Source organism: Panthera onca, chromosome B3 (assembly GCF_046562875.1).
Source record: "Panthera onca isolate mPanOnc1 chromosome B3, mPanOnc1 haplotype 2, whole genome shotgun sequence".
Lineage (NCBI taxonomy): Eukaryota > Metazoa > Chordata > Mammalia > Carnivora > Felidae > Panthera > Panthera onca.
This window is the reverse complement of record NC_138344.1, coordinates 142,047,186-142,065,185: the sequence shown is the minus strand read 5'-3', so window position 1 is coordinate 142,065,185 and position 18,000 is coordinate 142,047,186. Positions and strand designations below refer to the sequence as shown.

Here is an 18,000-nt window from a genome sequence, read left to right as displayed (position 1 = left end):
AATGTAGCAATTACGTACTTGCAGCTAGGTAAACACAGCAAGTAATAATCAAGCTAAGAGTATATAGCTTCCTATCCAAGTAATTTAAGAAGCAAAATATTTCTCACTGGTACCCAAGGGCTGTTTAGCTGCCCGACCCTAAGAGCCGGAAAGCTAAACAGAGCTCTGTCCCGTTTCTTTCTATTTTTGCAAAAAAAATAGATGCTCTTTTTAATAAAAAAGAAGTCAAATTTATAATTCAGAAGCTGGCTAGGTCTTTCAGGATCTGAGGGTTGTTAACTCAGCAACACAAATTAAACCCATAGCTGTGTAGACCAGGTCTGGTACCTTTGGCCACAGAACTAGAAAACGCCCCACAAGCAACAATTTCCACTAAACTCTGTGAAAACCTCGGTGAGGGCGGTGTTGCTGCTCAGATTTTGCCAGGGGCACTTGCGGTTAGAGGTGCATTTAAATTTCGAGGGACTATCTAATCTACGGGGTAGGAGACAAGGTAAAGTGCTGGGAATCTGGGAGGGTGGGGGCTGCCCAAGTGGCAACTCCAGACCACACTTTGTGACTCAAAGGGGGCCACTCGTTTCCAGACGGAAAGCGGGCCAGGAGGCACCCCCCCACCTCCATTTCGAGAAAGGCAGTTGCGATCAATCTCAGTACGTCAAGTTTGCATCCAGGATAGGCCAAAACCTGTGGATCCTGGGATGAGACTTAAGTCCTCATCAGATCCTAATTTCTCGGGTCAGGAACTGTTTTGGTTCGTACCCCTTCGTTCCTAATTCAGAGTTTTAGAGCCAGAGAGAATTTGGATGGTCACTGCGTTCAAGCCCCTCCCTCGAGAGGGGCCGAAGTCGGGCCCGGGGTGGGGACGGGTTGCAGTCGGGGTGGGGGGGAGCTCGCCAAGGATCACACAGCGAGTTAGTGGCAGGGCTGGGAGGGGGTCCTGGCCCCCTCCCTCCCCCCAGCAGCCGACCCCGGGGCTCTCTCTCTGTCTGACACACGGCCGCTGCACTCCGCAAAATCTCAAATCAATCAGAAAGATCTAAGCGTTGCGGTTGTTGGACTTGATGTGAGTGCACGTTGGATGTGGCGTGTGAACATTAACGAACGAAAGAGATTTTTGCCTTTTCACAGTGAGTGGTCATGCGCGGCACTCGTAATGGTTTCACGAGGACCGTGGCCGAGTCCCCTCCCGGAGAGAGAGGGGCGTCGGCACCCAGCCCCGGCTCTGTTGCCTTGTTTTTTTTTGGTCTTTTTGATTTTACGTTAAGTTTAGAGTTTAGAATAACATACTTAATTTCGTTTTACTCGTTTAAAGATGAAACTCGTGTTATTATTTTTCGATCATGCATTAAGAGAGAGAAAGAGGGTTCTTTTTGTCACACGGCAACACAAAGGTAATATACGGAAGCATAGCGTTCACCAGATTCGACACAGAATATAGCAAACTCCACCACAAAGATGAGAACAGACCGCATATAGTGAGCTCTGCGGGACCCCGCGAATACAGAGGGGCCGGTGGGGATGCTTAGATGTCGTCTTCGCCCGCCTCCTTGCTGAAGGTGGTCATGTCGATCTTCTCGGGGAAGATGATGTTGACGGCCAGGTCTTCCCCGCTGTTGTACTGCAGGAGCACGTTCCTCTTCTTGCGAAGTACGCGGTTGTAGCGCAGGTTGGACACCCAGGCCTCGCACTTGTTGAGGAAAACGATTCCCACGGTGCCCAGCACCACCAGACTGGTCAGCACGCCCAGGACGGTGAAGCAGATGGCCTGGCCCTCGGAGAGGAGGGGAGCACTCTTGTTGAGTTCCTTCATGGACACCTTGAGGATGCGGTGCTCCGGCTGCGGCACCGGCAGCTCGTGCACCCCGGGGGTCAGGCGGTAGGTCAGCCCGTGCCCGCCGGGCAGACGGGTGACCTGCTGGGGGCCTAGCGCGCGCTTCCTGCCACAGGTGGGGCCCGTGAACTCGGGCTTGCACAGACACTCGTACCTCACCTGGGTGTGCTGCAGGCAGGTGCCCCCGTTGAGGCACGGGTCGGTGCCGCAGTTGCCCACGGGGCGGCTGCACGTCTTGTCCATGAAGCCGGCGGGGCAGCGGCAGCGGAAGTCGCCCCCGATGTCGGTGCAGATGCCTTGGTTCTCGCACGGGTTGGGGGTGCAGCTGTTGGCCACGATCTCGCAGAAATTGCCTGAGAAGCCAGGGGGGCACAGGCAGGAGGCATGGGAGGCCCGGCCCTCATCATCCACGCAGGTGCCTCCGTGCTGGCAGGGGGACCTGCGACACAACAGGGGGACACGGTAAAGGGCCCTCGGGGGCTGGCCTAGGACGGAGGTGCCCAGGGAGGCGCCGGGTGCCGCGGCCCCTGTCCGCGAGGGGCTCACGGGGCCGTCCGGGGCGGACGCACGCACGCCTGACCTCCGGAGCCGATGCCCGTCTCCTCTCCCACCTCTTAAGTCATCTCTCCGACCAGAGAGGCCTGGTGGTTAGTCACTGGTGGACGGGTGGGGAAACAGGCTGAGAGAGGCAAAGTTAGTGATGACCCAGGGCTGGAGGGAGCCCCCTCCCTTAGCTCCACCCCTCCCCCGGGGGCCGCTGGGCAGAGCAGAGCCTGCCCCCCACCCCCCACCCAGGTCCCCTCACCACACGGCCCCCGCCTTATTGTTACTCGTATCGCTATTTTCCGAGGAGAGAGCCTGCGTACTATTGTACTGGAGACCCTCAGGGACACTCAGAGTGAAAGAAACCCCCGGGCTGTCTCTGCCGGCCCGGCCGGGTGCCTGTGCCCGGCTGTTTAACAGTGGTCCATTCACCCAAGTGCGGCTTCCAGACCGAAACTGTTTGCTCAAAGCAGAGCACAGGAGCATTTAACGTAAGTGCTTTTAAACGAGCAGACCCTTTGTCATCTGATAAATGCCAGAACCCAGGGAAGAAAGGGGCTCTGAGCACAAGAAATCGGCATCGCTGCTTCAGGGGGTGAAGGCTGCCTAGGAGCTGGGCTCTGGAGGGACTTCAAGGACCTCGGGTTCTATTTTGACAGTCTGGTTCGAGTTGGTGGGAGAGAAAAAGCAAAACGTTTTAAAGGTCTCGCTCTGTATTCTCCCTTCCCGCTCAAAAGCAGACGTGGACGTCGGTTGTGACCCCCTCTCCTCCGACCCTCTCTGAACAGTGATCTTTGGATGCTACAAAAATGCCTGTTTGTGGCCTCGAGGGCTCCAGGATTCCCCACGCCCTCCCTGGAATGCCCAGTCAAGATAAGCTGCTTCTGTACTCTAGCTTCTATATCCTCTGCCCCCCAGCTCGATCCCCACACCCCCCCCTCCCCCGGCTCAGGCCCAAGACCCCCTCTGTTTGCATTCTTGCAACGGCCTGAGCCCCGCCTAAGCCCCAGCTGAGGGCCGGGTGGGCTCCGTGGAGCTAAACAGATAAGGGCCGGAAGTGCTTTGCTGCTTTGCAGAAGTGTCCCTTCTGACTGCCGTGCCCACGGCCCTGAAAGTCCCAGAGCCTCTGCTCCGCTGCGGGTCGCTAAGAGCTGGACCCACCCCCCACCCTCATGGCTAGTCCTCCCCGCCCACCCCGCTGGCCAAAGCCCCCCTCTCCGACTCCACAGCCGGTCTGCCCTCACGCACACACATGGGGACTTGGGGGCATCCGAGGGAGGGGGAAATCACCTTGGGGGGGTCACTTCAGAAATTACGGAGATCACACACAGCCCCGCAAGCACCCTGATCTGGGGCGCCCCCCTCCCCCAGCCGTGGGGCTGAGGGACAGGCACTTACTTGGCCTTTTGTCAGGTGACAGGTCCAACTGGGCTAGGCTGAAAGGGTCTTTGGGGGTGTGACGCAGGAATCAAAGCAGCATTCATCGGATCACACAGAGTGAGGAAGAATATTTACCCATTGATCACACAGGGCCCATCCTTCTCCTGACAGTCCTTTCCCGAGAACCCAGGGGCACAGGAGCACTCGTAGTGGCCGCTCTCGAGGTTGACGCAGGTTCCGTTGTTAGCGCAGGGGGTCGAGGCGCAAGCCCGGACATCTGGGGGACGGGGAGAGAAAAGTGGACTTTGTGACCCACCCCCTCCCCCAGGGAGGAGGGGGAGGGGACAGGCTGGAAGGAGAGCTTTCTGGGTGGGGGCAGGGACAGAGCCCTCCAGCCGGTCAAGCGGGGACCCCAAGCGAGCCGCCCAGATGTCTCTGTTTGTGGCCACTCGCTGCCAGCGGTCACCGAATGGAGTCCTGAGCAAGAGCACGTAGCGACCCCCCAAAACTCTGCCGTAGGCAAGCAGCTCAGGGGGGTGCTGAAGGGGCTCCCTCCCTCCTGTCAGGTCACAGGCACAGAAAGTCACGGCCGCTCACTGATCCTCAACCCGGGAAAGCCGTCCCCCTGTCCTGGCACCAGCTCACCCGCTCGGTCCAGGAGGGTGACCTTTACCGCAGACCCCTTCCCTCCCCCAAAACGGCGTGTGCCAGGCCCAGGCTCCTCCCCCAGATGAGTTTTCAGCCTCTCCTGGTTCGGGCGGGGCGGGGGGGGGGCCCTGCCAGTCAGGGCAATCGTGCGGCCCAGCTGTTAGAAACACCAGCTGTCCTTCATCACAGAGGGGCGGGGGGGAAATCGAGACATGTGAGGACTCCTGTCGGGAATTGAGAAACCGGACCACTGCCTCTGCCTCCCGGTGGTCGCTCTTTCCGCGCTCAGGATCTGAACGAAGGGGCCTGCGATAAAAAGGCTGTATCTTTTGAAGGCAGCAAAATCAGAAGTACTGAGTGCTCTCCTGTCCGTGTGGGTTTCCATGAACACTGCTACATTTCACCGCCTTTTTCCACCTCCTGTCATGCACACTTCATTATGCGGGGCTCAGCAAGCCAGGGACAGCTGAACAAAGGGGCCTGGGCCAGGGGCTCTCCGCTGACGGAGACCCCAGCCCCCAGGCAGGGCCGCGAGGGACCTTTTCTATGCCTGGCTCCAGCCGGGCTCAGGGTTCCGCTCCTCCCCGCTCTGTGCCTCACTTTCCCCACGTACAAAAGGAGGGGCTCGCCCTGGCCAGTCCCCGGGGGCCCTTCGAGCTTCGGGCTCCTACATCTGCCAAATACAAAGCCGGGGCCAGCCAGAGACCCCGCAGCTTAAGGCCGAATGGGTGGGGGTCCCCGACGCTGAGGCCACACACACGCGGATTCGTTCTGTCTTTTAAAGAGACCCGCACCCCTCGTGGAGGGAAGATGGCAATCCATCCATAAGGGAAAGCCTGTATGCCATGCCGACGGCCTATCCAGAGCCGTGAGGCGTCCCCTGTGAGCCCGGCTTGGTGTAAGGAAACGTAAAGAGGTTTTATCATCATGGGAAGGTTCTAGCAGGTGAGGCCTCAGCAACGGGCTCCCAGTCCTGGGCTCCCAGCAACCCTGTCACTGGGCATCTTAAATTTAAGCTAAAGACTTGCCGACCACCCCCCTCGTCCCCCCACAGCATCTAGCCTCACGCACAGAGGATGAGCCCACCTCTTCCCAATTCCCAGGCCTCCGGCCCAAAAGGAGGGTAGATGAAGCCGAGGCAAGGAGAGAGATGCCAGGGGCAGGGGGCGGGGGGGGGGGGGGGTGGCTGGTTTCTGTCTGGGGCGGCAGCTGCGGCCTTGACAGCCTCAGAGACAGAAACGGGTTGGGGAAAAGGGGAACGGGGGGGACAATTATCCGGAGGGCTATTTCCTCTGGACCCAGCGTCCCAAGCTGAGAGGCTTTGTCAACCCAGTGGGGAGGGGACATTTTGTCTGGAAAACTCCATGGGAGGCAATCCTGAACCAGACACCAAAGAGCGTGGGCTCTGGGCGAAAAGCCCTGATCCCAAGTGGTAGCTTTTTCGGGGGGGGAGACCCTCTGGGTCACGAGGCAGCCCAGAGGGTGCCTGGAGGGGGAGCAGAGCTGCGGAGCGTGAGTCAGCTGCGGAGAAAATCTCGCACCGTCTGGCGGTGGGGGGGGGGGGGGTGCTTTAAGGACCTGAGACTGTGGTGGGGGCTCAATTAGGAAAGCAGAGCGCCTCGGCTATGACGCAGCAGTCAAACACGCTCTCGAATGTTCCTTAAGGGAGGGGATTAGAAGTGGCCACAGATGAGAAGAAGCCCATTCCTGGGGCCAGGGGAAGGGATTTTCGCTGGCTTTTCTCCCGATAACCTCTCACGCATCCCTAAGCAGAGCCTTTTACCTCCTCGAGCCTCGACTTCCCTCTCGCTACCCCTGGTCTCTGCTAACGTTGAGGACCGAGGGACAGAGGCCCCGGGGCAGCCACCCACTCTGCCGGGAGTTCTTTTCAGGACTTTAGCTTGCCCCGGCTTCAGGGCCCCTTCTGCCAAACGAGAATGGACTCAGATGGACATTTTGCAGCCTGAAAACGTAGCGGCAACCAGCTCTCAGTTGCTCAGGGTAACGGAGGACAGAGATTTCCTTACCCTCTCTGAGTTCTAGTGACCCAGACAGGTTGCCCAGGTCTCCACCCTCTGAGCTTTGTGTGGCCTGTGCTGATTGTGTGACTCTTTACTCAACAGGCAGATCCCCGACAGCCCTCCTCCCCAAAGTGCTTTCTCTGGGTGCTGGTGCTGTGCCGAGGAGAACAAAACTGAGTCCCTACCTTCTAGGAGGTTCCAAGTACCAGGGGGTAGTGTATCAACACACCATTACCATACAGAGCTCTGAGTGTGTGGGAATAAGGCGGGAGGGGGAGGGGAGGCAGTTGGGAGGAGGCGGCTGGGGGCGGGGGGGGCAGAGATGGGGGTGGGGCGGGCAGGGGCACATGCCAACCTATGTCACAGAGCTTCCCATTCCAGCCGTCGTCACAAACGCACTGCCAGGGTTCCACGCAGAGTCCGTTAACGCAGCCGGGAAAGGTCACACATTGGTCACACAGGGGACCCTGCCAGCCAGGCTGGCACCTGCGGTGGGGGGGGGGGGGGGTTGGAGGAGAAAGATGGGGACATATGAAGGGGGGCAGGGGTGGAGGGGGTGCCCAGGCTGCTTTCTGTGGAGCCAAGATCCCCTGGGGGTCTTTGCACAGTGCCAGGCCAGCGGGTCGCAGGAAGCAAACACCAGACACCTGAGCGGACAACTTAAACAGAGGACCAGACGGAGGGGTCCCCAAGAGCCTGGCAGAGCGCTGCATTTTGCCGCAGTGGCCTGCAGTGGGCTCACCCTGCAAGGGGTTCTCCCAACACCCCACTTCTGAGACAGCAGACAGGAGCTGTGGCTGTCCCCCCCTCCCCATCCTCCAGCCCTCTGCCCTCTTCTCCCCCTCGCTACCCTCCCACCAGTTTCCTGCGGGGGCGAGGAGGCTGTTTGCTGCAGCCCAGCGGCCAAGCCCCCCCCCCCCTTTTCTGCCTGACACCATGATTCCCCAGGATTCTGCCCTGACCTCCTACAGGCTGCCTCTGGGGAGCCACCCCATTACCTGCAAACATTGTCATCCTCGCAGAACCCATTTTGGGGGTGGCAGGCCGGGAAGCACTCAGCTCCTGAGGCACAAGAAAGGTTACACCATTCACCCCTCAAGGCCCCAGAGGCCAGGGCAAAGCCCCATGTTCGCCCAAAGGGCCCAAGGCCTCCCTGGAGGGAGCCAGAGACCCTCTGCGGTCCCACCAGCCTCGCACACAGTAGGCGCTTCACGTCAGGCCACTCAGAAAAAAAAATCTGCCACGTTCCTGGTGACAGGGTGATCACAGGACACTGCCTAGTTCTCAGGAGCAGGTCGGACACCTAAATTCCTCCCCCGCCTCAAAATCATGAAACCTCAAACGCTAAACGCAGGGCTGGGGAGACAGTGAGTAGAGACATTCGACCCCTGGGCACTCAGCCAAACCCTCACTTTTGCAAAGTGAGCTAAAATGGGGAGCAGATTCTGAAGCATCCGGCTTTGGAAAAGGCCAGACAGGTTCACCTGGCAGCCCGGCAGGTAAGGCATCCTGATCGTGTGAAAGGTTTAATCCCCGTTAAACCAGGCACGCAAGTCAAATCCCCCCAATCTCCCTCCCCCAGACTCGTCATATTTAAAAGACGCAAGGATTTTTGCAAAGCAGATTTCTGCAATTCTGACACTGTTTAGACATCCGGACACTTTCGTAGGCGCCTACTGTGTGCATTTCCTTCGTCTAGCTCCCCAGCTTTCCAGACAGCCCCCCCACCACGAGCACTGGTGCAGTGGGGGCGGGGGGGCACTGCGGGAAGGGGCAACTCTCTCCCTGTCAGAGACAGATGGCCACCGCAGACTGAAGTGTCGCAGCCCCTCACCTAGAGAAACGCCACGCGGGAGGGGCTCGCGCCGGGCGCCTCGGTGGGAATTTGGGGCTGCGACGGCCAAGCCACCCCCCCCCCCCCGCTGTCCCCACAGACCTGGTCCCGAACGCGCACGCGACACCCCAAAGTTGCACCCCAGAGCATTTCCACACAGGGCTCCCGATCATCACCTCGTTTCTCCATACCTCCTCTCTCTGCGCACCGACACCCCTGCGAGCGCCACTTCTGCGGGGCGGGAAGGGGCTGCGGCGGCGGCGGCGGGGGAGGGGGGGGGCGGGGGTCCCACACCTCCCCCTGCCCCCGGGACCCCGGGGCGAGGCTTGGCATGCGAGGCTGGCGGGGAGGGCGAGGCGGCACCGCGCGGGGCTTAGGGTTAGGCGGGACGGGCCGGAGTCGGGGCGCACGGGACGGGGCGCGCGGGGCACCGGGCGGCCGGGGTGGGGGGGGGGGGCAGAGGTGGCGTCGCAGGCTTCCCCGGAGGGGGCGCGAGCCGGGCCGCCGCGGCGTGGGGGGTGGGGGGTGGGGGGGGGCTCACCATGGACACTGTGGCCGAAGGCCAGCAGGAGCAAGAGGACGGGCAGGAGGGCTGCGGTCGCGGTCATCGCGGGGCGGCCGGGGTCGCGGTCCCGGGAGCGGCGCGGGCGCGGGTCCGGCTCCGGGCGCCGCGCTGGGCTTCTGGTTGCGGACGCGGAAGGGGGCGCGGGCGCGCGGCGAGGGGAAAGCCAGGGCTGCACCGGGCTGCGCGCTGCGCTCTCCGCTGCCGCCGCCGAGCTGCCGCCGCCGCCGCGCGCGCCGCCCTTTTCGTACCGCCGCCCCCCCGCGGCCCCCGCCCCCCGCCCCCGCCTCCGCGCGCACGGGGCCGGCGCCGGCCAGTCCCGGTGACCCCCGCCCCTCGCGGGGCCGCCCCCCACCGCTGCGGCGTCCCGGAAAGCCGCTCGCGCACGCGGAGCGCTCTTGGCTAGACGGGCACAGGTACCCCGCGCGCGAGGGGCACACGTCCTGTACACGGGACGGCCCGCGGGCGCGCACAGGCGGGCCCGCTTAGGACAAGCGGCGGGGACGGAGCCGGGGCTGGGCCGCAGCCCCCAGGAAGACGCCAGCACGCGCTCGGAATACAGAAACACGCAGAGAAACACCAAAACACTTATCGCCAAGGTCCCGAGCACGCAGGCCATGGCTCACACGGCCGGGAAGACACAAATGCGCGCTCCGGGGACGCAGGACACGCTCCTGACACACGCGCCCTCGGGAGAACACTGATGGAAAGCCTCGTAGCCCCCTGCCCCTCGCCCTAAAGACGCAGGAAGACGCAGACCCACACACTGCACCACCGGCACGCCCTGCGATGCAAACCCAGGTTGTAGAAATAGTCCTGGGCGCCACATGCGCAGTCACAGGCACGCGGAGAGGCCAGCGGACACACAGTTATGAAACCCCGGGCATCCTTCAACATGTGCCCCAGCCTGGCCACACAGAGGCACGTGCCCAGCCACGTGCACACCTGAACATGCGAATTCACTTGCAAACATACGACACCCGCTCACCTCCCCCCCACCCCCCGGCCGACAGTCAGGGCCTTGGGCACCTCCCACACGTGTGGACAGCCACACACCTGAGAGTGACAGGCACGCACGCCCAGTCCCCCGAAACCCACAGATCACAGGCTCGTGGTTGCACGCTCACCAAAACACACACATGCGGTCCAGCCAACACACACAGGCCGGCTGAGTGGCATCCGTCTTTGCCCACAGTGACACAGGTGGACAAGCTCACAAGAACGCTCACACGCAGACACACACACACACACACACACACACACACAGCTGCACAGCCAGCACTTGGCACATATTCTAGACCCACTGGGAGGCCTCCAGAGGAGTCACGGGGTTGTGGGGTGGGGAGGCCGACCTTGCCAGAGATCCTCCCCTCCCAAGAGCTGGGCGGGGGAAGCCCCCAGCCTGGGCTTAGAGACTCTCCTGGGTGGATGTTCCAGGCCCCTATTCTGATCAGGCCGCTGGAGGTGGAAATACAGAAGTTGGGGGGGGGGGGGGGCGGGAGGGACAGGTGATAGAAGGAGATGAAAGGTGTTTAACTTCTTGGGGAAGGGTGGGTACCAGGAGGTCATGGCCTTTAGAGGGTTCATTTATTTATGCTTCATTTACATAGATTAATCTGCACAGAGACCCCAGGTGCAGGGGGTGGGTGCCCACCCATTTCACAGCCTCCCCTTTCCCGCAGTGGGGAGGGAGGGTGATCTCTGCCACTTTGGTCCTAGGGTGGGGGGGCCTTGGCCTTCAGACCATCTCCTGGGGTGGTGGCAGGTTTGAGGACATACTCTCTGTCCTCAAGATGGGTGTGGGAAGACAGGCCACGGGGAGTCCTCAGGCACAGGGGGGCGCTAAGGCCCGGAGTCTGTGCTCCCAGAGGAAACAGCTGCCGGAGGGCGCCTGACCAGGGTGGAGACTCCACAGAGGCTGAAGCGAAGCCCCCGCCCCTTCACCCTTGTGGAAGGTGCCTCCTCCTTCTCTTCTCCTCTCCTCTGCGGAAGACCCACAAGTAGGGGTGGGGGGTGCCGTTGGGAACCACTTGAGCGACAGGCTGGGCAGGGCAGGGGGGGGGGTGCTGCCCCCGACCAGGCACCCACCCCGTGCCCCTTCCTTCCCATTACCCCATCTCTCCCAGGGATTCTTCTCAAATGAAGAAACGAGTTCTGAGAGGGAAGGTCCTTTGCCCAAGGCCCCGGGGGTTCCAACGAGAGTGGCGGACAGGCCAGGCCTGGAGGTTCAACTGTCCACTGCATGGAGATGGCCCCAGCTTCCCTGACCACCCCCCCTCCTTTCTTCCCTCCAAGGACCCTGACCTCAGCCTCCAAAATTATCCTACACAGCGGGCAGATTGGGAAGGGCTGGGTTCTCAGCCAGACACTGAGGAGGGGCGGGGGATCTCTGGGTTGAGCGGCCCCGGGGTGAGGGCCTCCGCCCAGACCAAGTCATGAGGTGCCGAGGTGCCATGTGGACCGTGTGGGGGACCCACGGGGCCATCGCGTACACCGTCATCTAGACCCCTCCCTTCCCAACCTCGGTCCCTTCCCACTGCTGCCCTCCCCAGTTCTGGAAAGGGAGGGAGGCTTGAGGAGGGCAGTCTCACCCAAGGGCATTCATGCCCAAATGTCAGGGGCTTAGGCTGAAAGGGCACTTCCCTGGCTGGCTGGCACCTGCTTGCTAATCCCCGTTCCATCCCCTGACTGCTGAGGGCCCTGGGCCGGTCACTATGCCCCTCAGAGCCCCGTTTCCTTGTCTATAAGCAGGGAGACCACACCTGTCCCCAAAGGGAACTTGGGTTTTCCTAAGTAGAAAACCACTGTACTTACAAGGCCTGGCCCTTTCCTGCCTTCCTCCACCAGCTGCCTCTGGGCCTCCACCCCAGTGGGCTAGTTCTTTCTGGAACTGGTTCTTGATCTGGCTCTCTTTAGAGCCCCCTGCAGGGCCGCTGCTGGGAGGAGTCTTTCCTGCCGTTTCAAGACCTGTAAGCCTGGAGCTTTCTGTGGGTCTCACTAAAGTGTTTGTAAATTCTGGAGACTGGAGATTTCTTTTCAGCAAGCAGACAGTGAGAAAGGGTAGCTTAGGAGCAGTGGGGAGAGGGGAGGTTGGTGACAGTCACCAGCTTCAAGGCTGTGCACAGAGAGCGTGAAAATGCCAACCGGGTCCCTCGGGGAGAAGTCAGCACCTGCTGTTTGCAAGCGGACCCAGAGGGCAGGAGGACTCAGGACGACTCCCTCCTTTATCTGTGCACCTTTCCCCTCCCTGTCATTCCCTCCCCCGCAAAGAACAGAGGGGATCACAAAAGAGGCAAGCAGCCCCCGCCCTCAGGAAATGCTTGGCTGCGGAGGGTGGCTTGGCCCGCGGGGTACACAGGTATCAGGGACCAAACCTGCCCACGGTGGGGCCGGATCGCAACTCCTGAACTTCAAGCTGGGCTCCTTCCCTCTGCCAAGCTGGCTCTGCCTGCAGCCCCATGAACCTTCTGCCCCTTCTGCCCAGAGGCCAGCTCCCTGGGGCCTTACTCCACCCGGCAGCAAGCGAGCTGGTGAGGGGTGCAAGTTTTCGGAGGCCACCGAAGAAATGTTGTCTCCAGACAGTCCCCCGCCCATTCTCCCCTCCTCCCCTCTCCAAACACTGACATTGCCCTCGGCCAGCACCAGACCACTTGATTAAAGGCAGAATTGCTGATCAAGAAAGCCCAGCAGGGTCCAGCTGGAGGGGCCTCGGAGACCAGCTAGTCCTGGGCGTGCACAGTGGGGGCAAGGCAGCTGAGGGGGGGAGGGGGGGACTCTGCCTCCACCCCGTCTTGACATCTGCTGTGCACCCCCCTACAGCTGAGAATCTCCAAAGCCTGAGGCTTTGTTTCTGCCCAGACTGGGTTGTGGTTTTTGGAGGTCTCTGCATTCCCACCGGTCCGGGCCTAATGGGACGTGATGCAGTCAGAGAAACTGAGGCCCAGCAAAGACCCCCAGGTGCCTCTGTTCCCTCTTCTCTCTCCCTCTCCCAAATACCATGCGTTCTCCACCCTGCCTCCCGAAGAGGACACAGCTTCCCCCTCGCCCTGTCTGAGACACGTAGCCCTGCCCAAAGAGCCTGCCCATTTGACAAGGCAGGGCCAGCGTCCAGAGCTTTAGCTCTTCTGATTAGAGTCCTGGAACTGGAATTTGGACACAGTGGGGGTAGGGATCTCCCCACCACTGGGCCACAGCCCCTGAATTAGGGAGGGCTGCAGGCAAGAAGGCAGGGCCTGCCTTTTCCTCCTCTCCCCGATTGTCCCCTTGGATCTGGATTCTTACGGGGGCCTCCTTGAAGCCGGGCTGGCTGGGCCCTGCAAGGCCCGGGTTCAGAGATGAGCACACTGAGGCTGCCCGGTTCTGAGACAGGTGTGCAGCCAGCGTGTAGCAGGGAATCCACGCCCCGCTCTCTGCTCAGCGGCAGGGCAGGGAGGACACTGGGAACACCCGAGGGCACCTCCCCTGGAGGGGGTGGGGGCGCCGAGCAGCCACCTTGGGTGGGGGCGGGGGGGGGGGGGGGGTTCGCGAGGGCTTGGTGCAAACGCCAAGGAGCCGCCCGGCAGCCACGATCGGATCCGCATTCTTTCCCCAAGCAAGCGAGTTCAGCTTTGAAGAGAGACAGTCTCTTTTCTCTCCCGCGGAGGGGAGGGGGCCCCGGGGGCGGAGGGTGGAGGGAAGTGAGAGGCGCACCCGGGTACATTTAGGCTCGAGAACACGAGCACGACGGCTTGGTTTCGAGTTCAATCAGAGAGAAGCCTCTTCAGTCTGAAGTGGCTGCGCGCTCGGCCGAGCGGAGAACGGGGACCGTGGCCGTGGAGGTGGAGGCGCACCTGCTGCTCAAGCCTCGTGGCGGGGCCCGGGGAGGCGCGTGACGGGCTCCGCGGCGTCGGGGCGCGCGAGGGAGCTGGGGGTGCACGTGTCCCCCCCGGGGGAGGCGGTGGCCTGGCCACGTGACTTCCGAGGGGTCGCGCCTCCCCCCAGACCACAGCCCGTTTCTCGCCACCCATCGGATGGGAGCATTCAAAAATAGATCTTTCTCGCCTCCCTCCTCGTTGGAATCGACATGGATGTCACGTTCGCGGGTCTAATTGTCCCCTCCTCAATCAAATTATCCTCTTAAAGGGCGCCACTGAGTCATGCTGTGTGGGTGGAGAGCTCTGGGGGTCTCCAGAAGGGTTAATAACAGCTCCCCGCCCCGCCCCCACACCTCGTAGGTAAACTCGCCCCACCTAGGTGGGAGGGGATCACAACTAGAGGAGAAAGGAGTCTTTTCATCACTTAGCCTGTCAGAAATTCCCAGAAGTTAATTTTCCATACAACGGAGGCTCACTTCTTTTAAATGCTGTCTTTCATCCACTCAGAATGGGCTGAGCTCCTACTGTGTGCCCGGGGCTCTGCTTGGGGGTGGGGCAGGACCGGATGTTCAGCGATGGAGTGGCGTGCTCCCTCACCTCCGAGGGCCGGGGGCTTGAGGACCCTTCACGTTTAGAGGCCTCTGAGGTGGAGGCCTGTCAAAGGAGGGCGGTAAGAAAAGGGGAGCAGGCCTGCGGGAAGGGAGATTGAGCGCCTCCTGGAGGGTGGGGGTCCCGGGACTGGGTGTTCCGGGGTGTGTAGGAGTTCGTTCGCCAGGGTCGTCAAGGCGGGACCTCTGTAGGCACACACACGAGACGGCCACAGTGTGCTGCTGTTCGTTGAGACTGGGGCCAAGTTAGGCTGGAGAAAGGGTTACAAAACCTTCAGCGTTTTGGAGAGAAAGCCCTCTTAACTATTCTTAAATATTCGACGGCCTCCCTTACCCTGGCAAACAACCTGAGGGACAGGAGTCTGTCTCCCTTTTCTCGGACCAGGGTCGACCCACGAACACATCTTGCCCAGACTTGAGGCGAGGCTTGGGAACTGGGCCAGCCCTCCCCCACCCGACCCCTGCAGCACCTGCCTACCGCCTTCCACCGGAGGGCCCGGCCGGCCGAACCCTTCAGAGGCACCAACAAAGTGCCCCGTGATGGAGAGGAAACAGGTGAAATCCTTTTCTCAAGCCCTGAGCCTCTGGAAGGAGGACCCCATCCTAGCTCCAGCTTAGGGGTTTTTAGGGTGACCATGGCGGGACTATGACAGGACCGTGACCTTCCCCATCCCCATGTCTGGGGCTTATGAAAAGAGCTGTGTCTCCTGGCTGGGCCTGATGTACCTGTCAAGTTTAGGGATGTGAAAACACATGGCTCTCGAGGAATTTAAGATGTTCCCGTACTATATTTATTCTCTTATTTGTAAGAAGGCATTAGTGTCTTCATTCAATTATATTCAGAAATGTTTTCGCCGTGCTACTCCGTTCTAAGCGTTAGGGATGGCTTGCGAGGGAAGGCCCTGCCCGGTGCCCAAGCAGGGCCCCGGGACAGGCAGGTGGGAGGTCAGAGGGCCCTGCGTTGGCTCCTCTCTGCCCTCCTCCCCCCAGGCCTCCCCTGCCACCGGCCACAGCCTCCGGTCCACCTGCCGTGCGTCCTGGCCCGGGATTGGAGACCAGCGAGCCTCTGGCCTCTCGTCCCAGACGCTCCCAGCAGCACCACCCACCTTGGACACATCCTCCCGCCTGGCGTTAACGGACTTTGCATGTGTGTCTGACCTCGGCGGGGCCAGAAGCGCCTTTCTCAGCCCTATGCCCGGCAGCCGGGGGCCTACAGGGCTGCCCACGAGGTGTTTGTGGATTAAGTGAATTAATGAATAAATGAACGAGGTACCAAGTGTTCTCCGAGGGTTACCGCGGGCCCTTCGGAACGACCCTGTGTCCTAGGTGGGGTTGTGGCGATGTCCCCACCTTGTTGTCTCCTCACCAGGGCCTCAGCGTTCTGTGACTGGGTGTGGTGAATGTGGGGAGCAGGCGCACGCAGGGAGACCGCAGCCAGCACCCCCGCTGTTACCCGCCCCCCTGCCCACCGCCCCCCCCCAGCGCCTGGCTTCTCTGTGTATACACTCCAAGAGCCTGTTCCTATGGTGACGCTCCTCGCCTCCAGAGGCCTTACCTAGCTGTTTACAGCCAAGCTTCAGCTAGGGATGGGGGGCAGGGGACACCCAGCCCCGGCTGACCTTGGCTCCCCCCGCCCAACGCACATGGGGTTTCTTGGTGCCCAAACTCAAGTCTGGTTGAGCCTTAATTGGATCCCGGCACAAAAATGTTTGTTCTTCCTCTCCCTCCATCTGTAGGGTTCCCCCCCACCCCCGTTGGCCACAGAACTTGATGCCGGGGTCCAGAGAGGCTGAGCGATGTCCCCGAGGTCACACAGCAAGGTGCTGGCAAAGTGGGACCGGATTGTTGAGGCCTGGCACCCTGCCAGAATGACCCGGAGAGCTGACGGTGAGTGGTGCTTTGAGGAGCCCCAGGTTCCCTCCTTTCAACGGTGCCTTTGAGGTCTGACCAGAAAGCCCACAGACTCAAAACAGACAAGAAATTCGTGTCACTAGAATAAGATTCTGGCTGGGACCGAGGGAGTGGCCCTCTGTTTCCTGTGTCAGCAACGGTGGAATTTGGGGCACGAGACAGTTTCCTGGGGCTGGACACCTTCCCTCTCTCTCCCTCTTCCTCCTCGCCCTGGCCTCTCCCTGCTCGCCCTGTAGTCTCATCTTCATGGGTCATCCCCAGGCCTCCTCGCGGGCTGCCACAGCCCTGCAATTGCCCAAGCCAAGGCCTAGCCTCTCTTCCCTCAGCCCTGCCCCGACCATGCGCACACAGGCGCCAAGTCCTGGGGGGTCGTACCCCCGAACAATGGCTCTCCCGCACCTCCACCCTAACCACCACCACCCTGGTCCAAGCCACCAGACTCTGTCACCAAAGGCCACATCCGGGCCTTCCAGGCCCCTGGAGGGCAGGAGTCAGTCAGAGGCTTTCTAGATTCGTTTGCTAGAGTCTTGTTTTAACTTTTCATAGAAGGAAGGTAGAGAGAAGGAGAAAGGGAGGGAGGGATGAAAAAAGGAAGGAAGGAAGGAGGGAAGGAAGGAGGGAAGGAGGGAGGGAGGAAGGAAGGAGGGAAGGAGGGAAGGAAGGAAGGAAGGAAGGAAGGAGGAAGGAAGGAGGGAGGGAGGTGGAAGGAAGGAGGGAAGGAAAGAAGGAAGGAAGGAAGGAAGGAAGGAAGGAAGGAAGGAGAGAGGAAGGAGGGAAGGTGGAAGGAAGGAGGGAGGGTAGAAGGAAGGAGGGAAGGAGGGAGGGAGGAGGGAAGGAGGGAAAGAGGGAAGGAAGGAAGGAAGGAAGGAAGGAAGGGGGAGGGAGAAGGGAAGGAGGGAAGGAAGGAGGGAAGGAGAGAGGGAGGAAGGAAGGAGGGAAGGAGGGAAGGAAGGAAGGAAGGAAGGAAGGTGGAAGGAAGGAGGGAGGGAGGTGGAAGGAAGGAGGTAAGGAAGGAAGGAAGGAAGGAAGGAAGGGGGAGGGAGAAGGGAAGGAGGGAAGGAAGGAGGGAAGGAGAGAGGGAGGAAGGAAGGAGGGAAGGAAGGAAGGAGGGAAGGAAGGAAGTAAGGAAGGAAGGAAGGAAGGTGGAAGGAAGGAGGGAGGGAGGTGGAAGGAAGGAGGGAAGGAAAGAAGGAAGGAAGGAAGGAAGGAAGGAAGGAAGGAAGGAGAGAGGAAGGAGGGAGGGTGGAAGGAAGGAGGGAGGGTGGAAGGAAGGAGGGAAGGAGGGAGGGAGGAGGGAAGGAGGGAAGGAGGGAGAAGGGAAGGAAGGAAGGAAGGAAGGAAGGAAGGAAGGAAGGGGGAGGGAGAAGGGAAGGAGGGAAGGAAGGAGGGAAGGAGAGAGGGAGGAAGGAAGGAGGGAAGGAGGGAAGGAAGGAAGGAAGGAAGGAAGGAAGGTGGAAGGAAGGAGGGAGGGAGGGTGGAAGGAAGGAGGGAAGGAAAGAAGGAGGGAAGGAAGGACAGAAGGAGGGAGGAAGGAAGGGAGGAAGGAAGGAGGAGGGCGGAAGGAAGGAAGGAAGGAGGAGGGAAAGAAGGAAGGAAGGGAGGAAGGAAGGAGGGAGGGAGGGAAGGAAGGAAGGAGGGAGGGAAGGCGGGAGGGGGGCCGGAAGTCTTGCCTTTTCAAACCCCCTTTCGGCTCTCCCAGGGCTGCACGCGCAGAATGAGGCACAGGGTAGGCTCTCATTAAATATTCGTGAAACCGAAATGCACCGTCTTATCCAGGAATCGATGAGGAAGCATTTGGCAGGCACGGGG

The 18,000-nt window shown here is 60.8% G+C and overlaps 1 protein-coding gene across 3 annotated transcripts; it reads right to left on the bottom strand.

The window, feature by feature from the left end:
* Positions 1–1,304: 1,304 nt before the first annotated feature.
* Positions 1,305–9,056, bottom strand: DLK1 (delta like non-canonical Notch ligand 1). Of its 3 annotated transcripts, none has more exons than XM_060620758.3 (6): positions 8,799–9,056; positions 7,422–7,485; positions 6,779–6,909; positions 3,890–4,031; positions 1,991–2,270; positions 1,305–1,771 (listed from the first exon to the last, which is right to left on the bottom strand). In XM_060620758.3, the coding sequence occupies exons 1-6, from the start codon at positions 8,863–8,865 to the stop codon at positions 1,523–1,525; spliced, it is 933 nt and encodes a 310-aa protein (XP_060476741.1). In that variant the 5' UTR covers positions 8,866–9,056; the 3' UTR covers positions 1,305–1,522. The 3 variants fall into 3 exon arrangements, with proteins under 3 accessions (XP_060476741.1, XP_060476742.1, XP_060476739.1); XM_060620759.3 differs by having other exon boundaries at positions 1,305–1,765; XM_060620756.3 differs by having other exon boundaries at positions 1,305–2,270.
* Between the last annotated feature and the right edge of the window lie 8,944 nt (positions 9,057–18,000).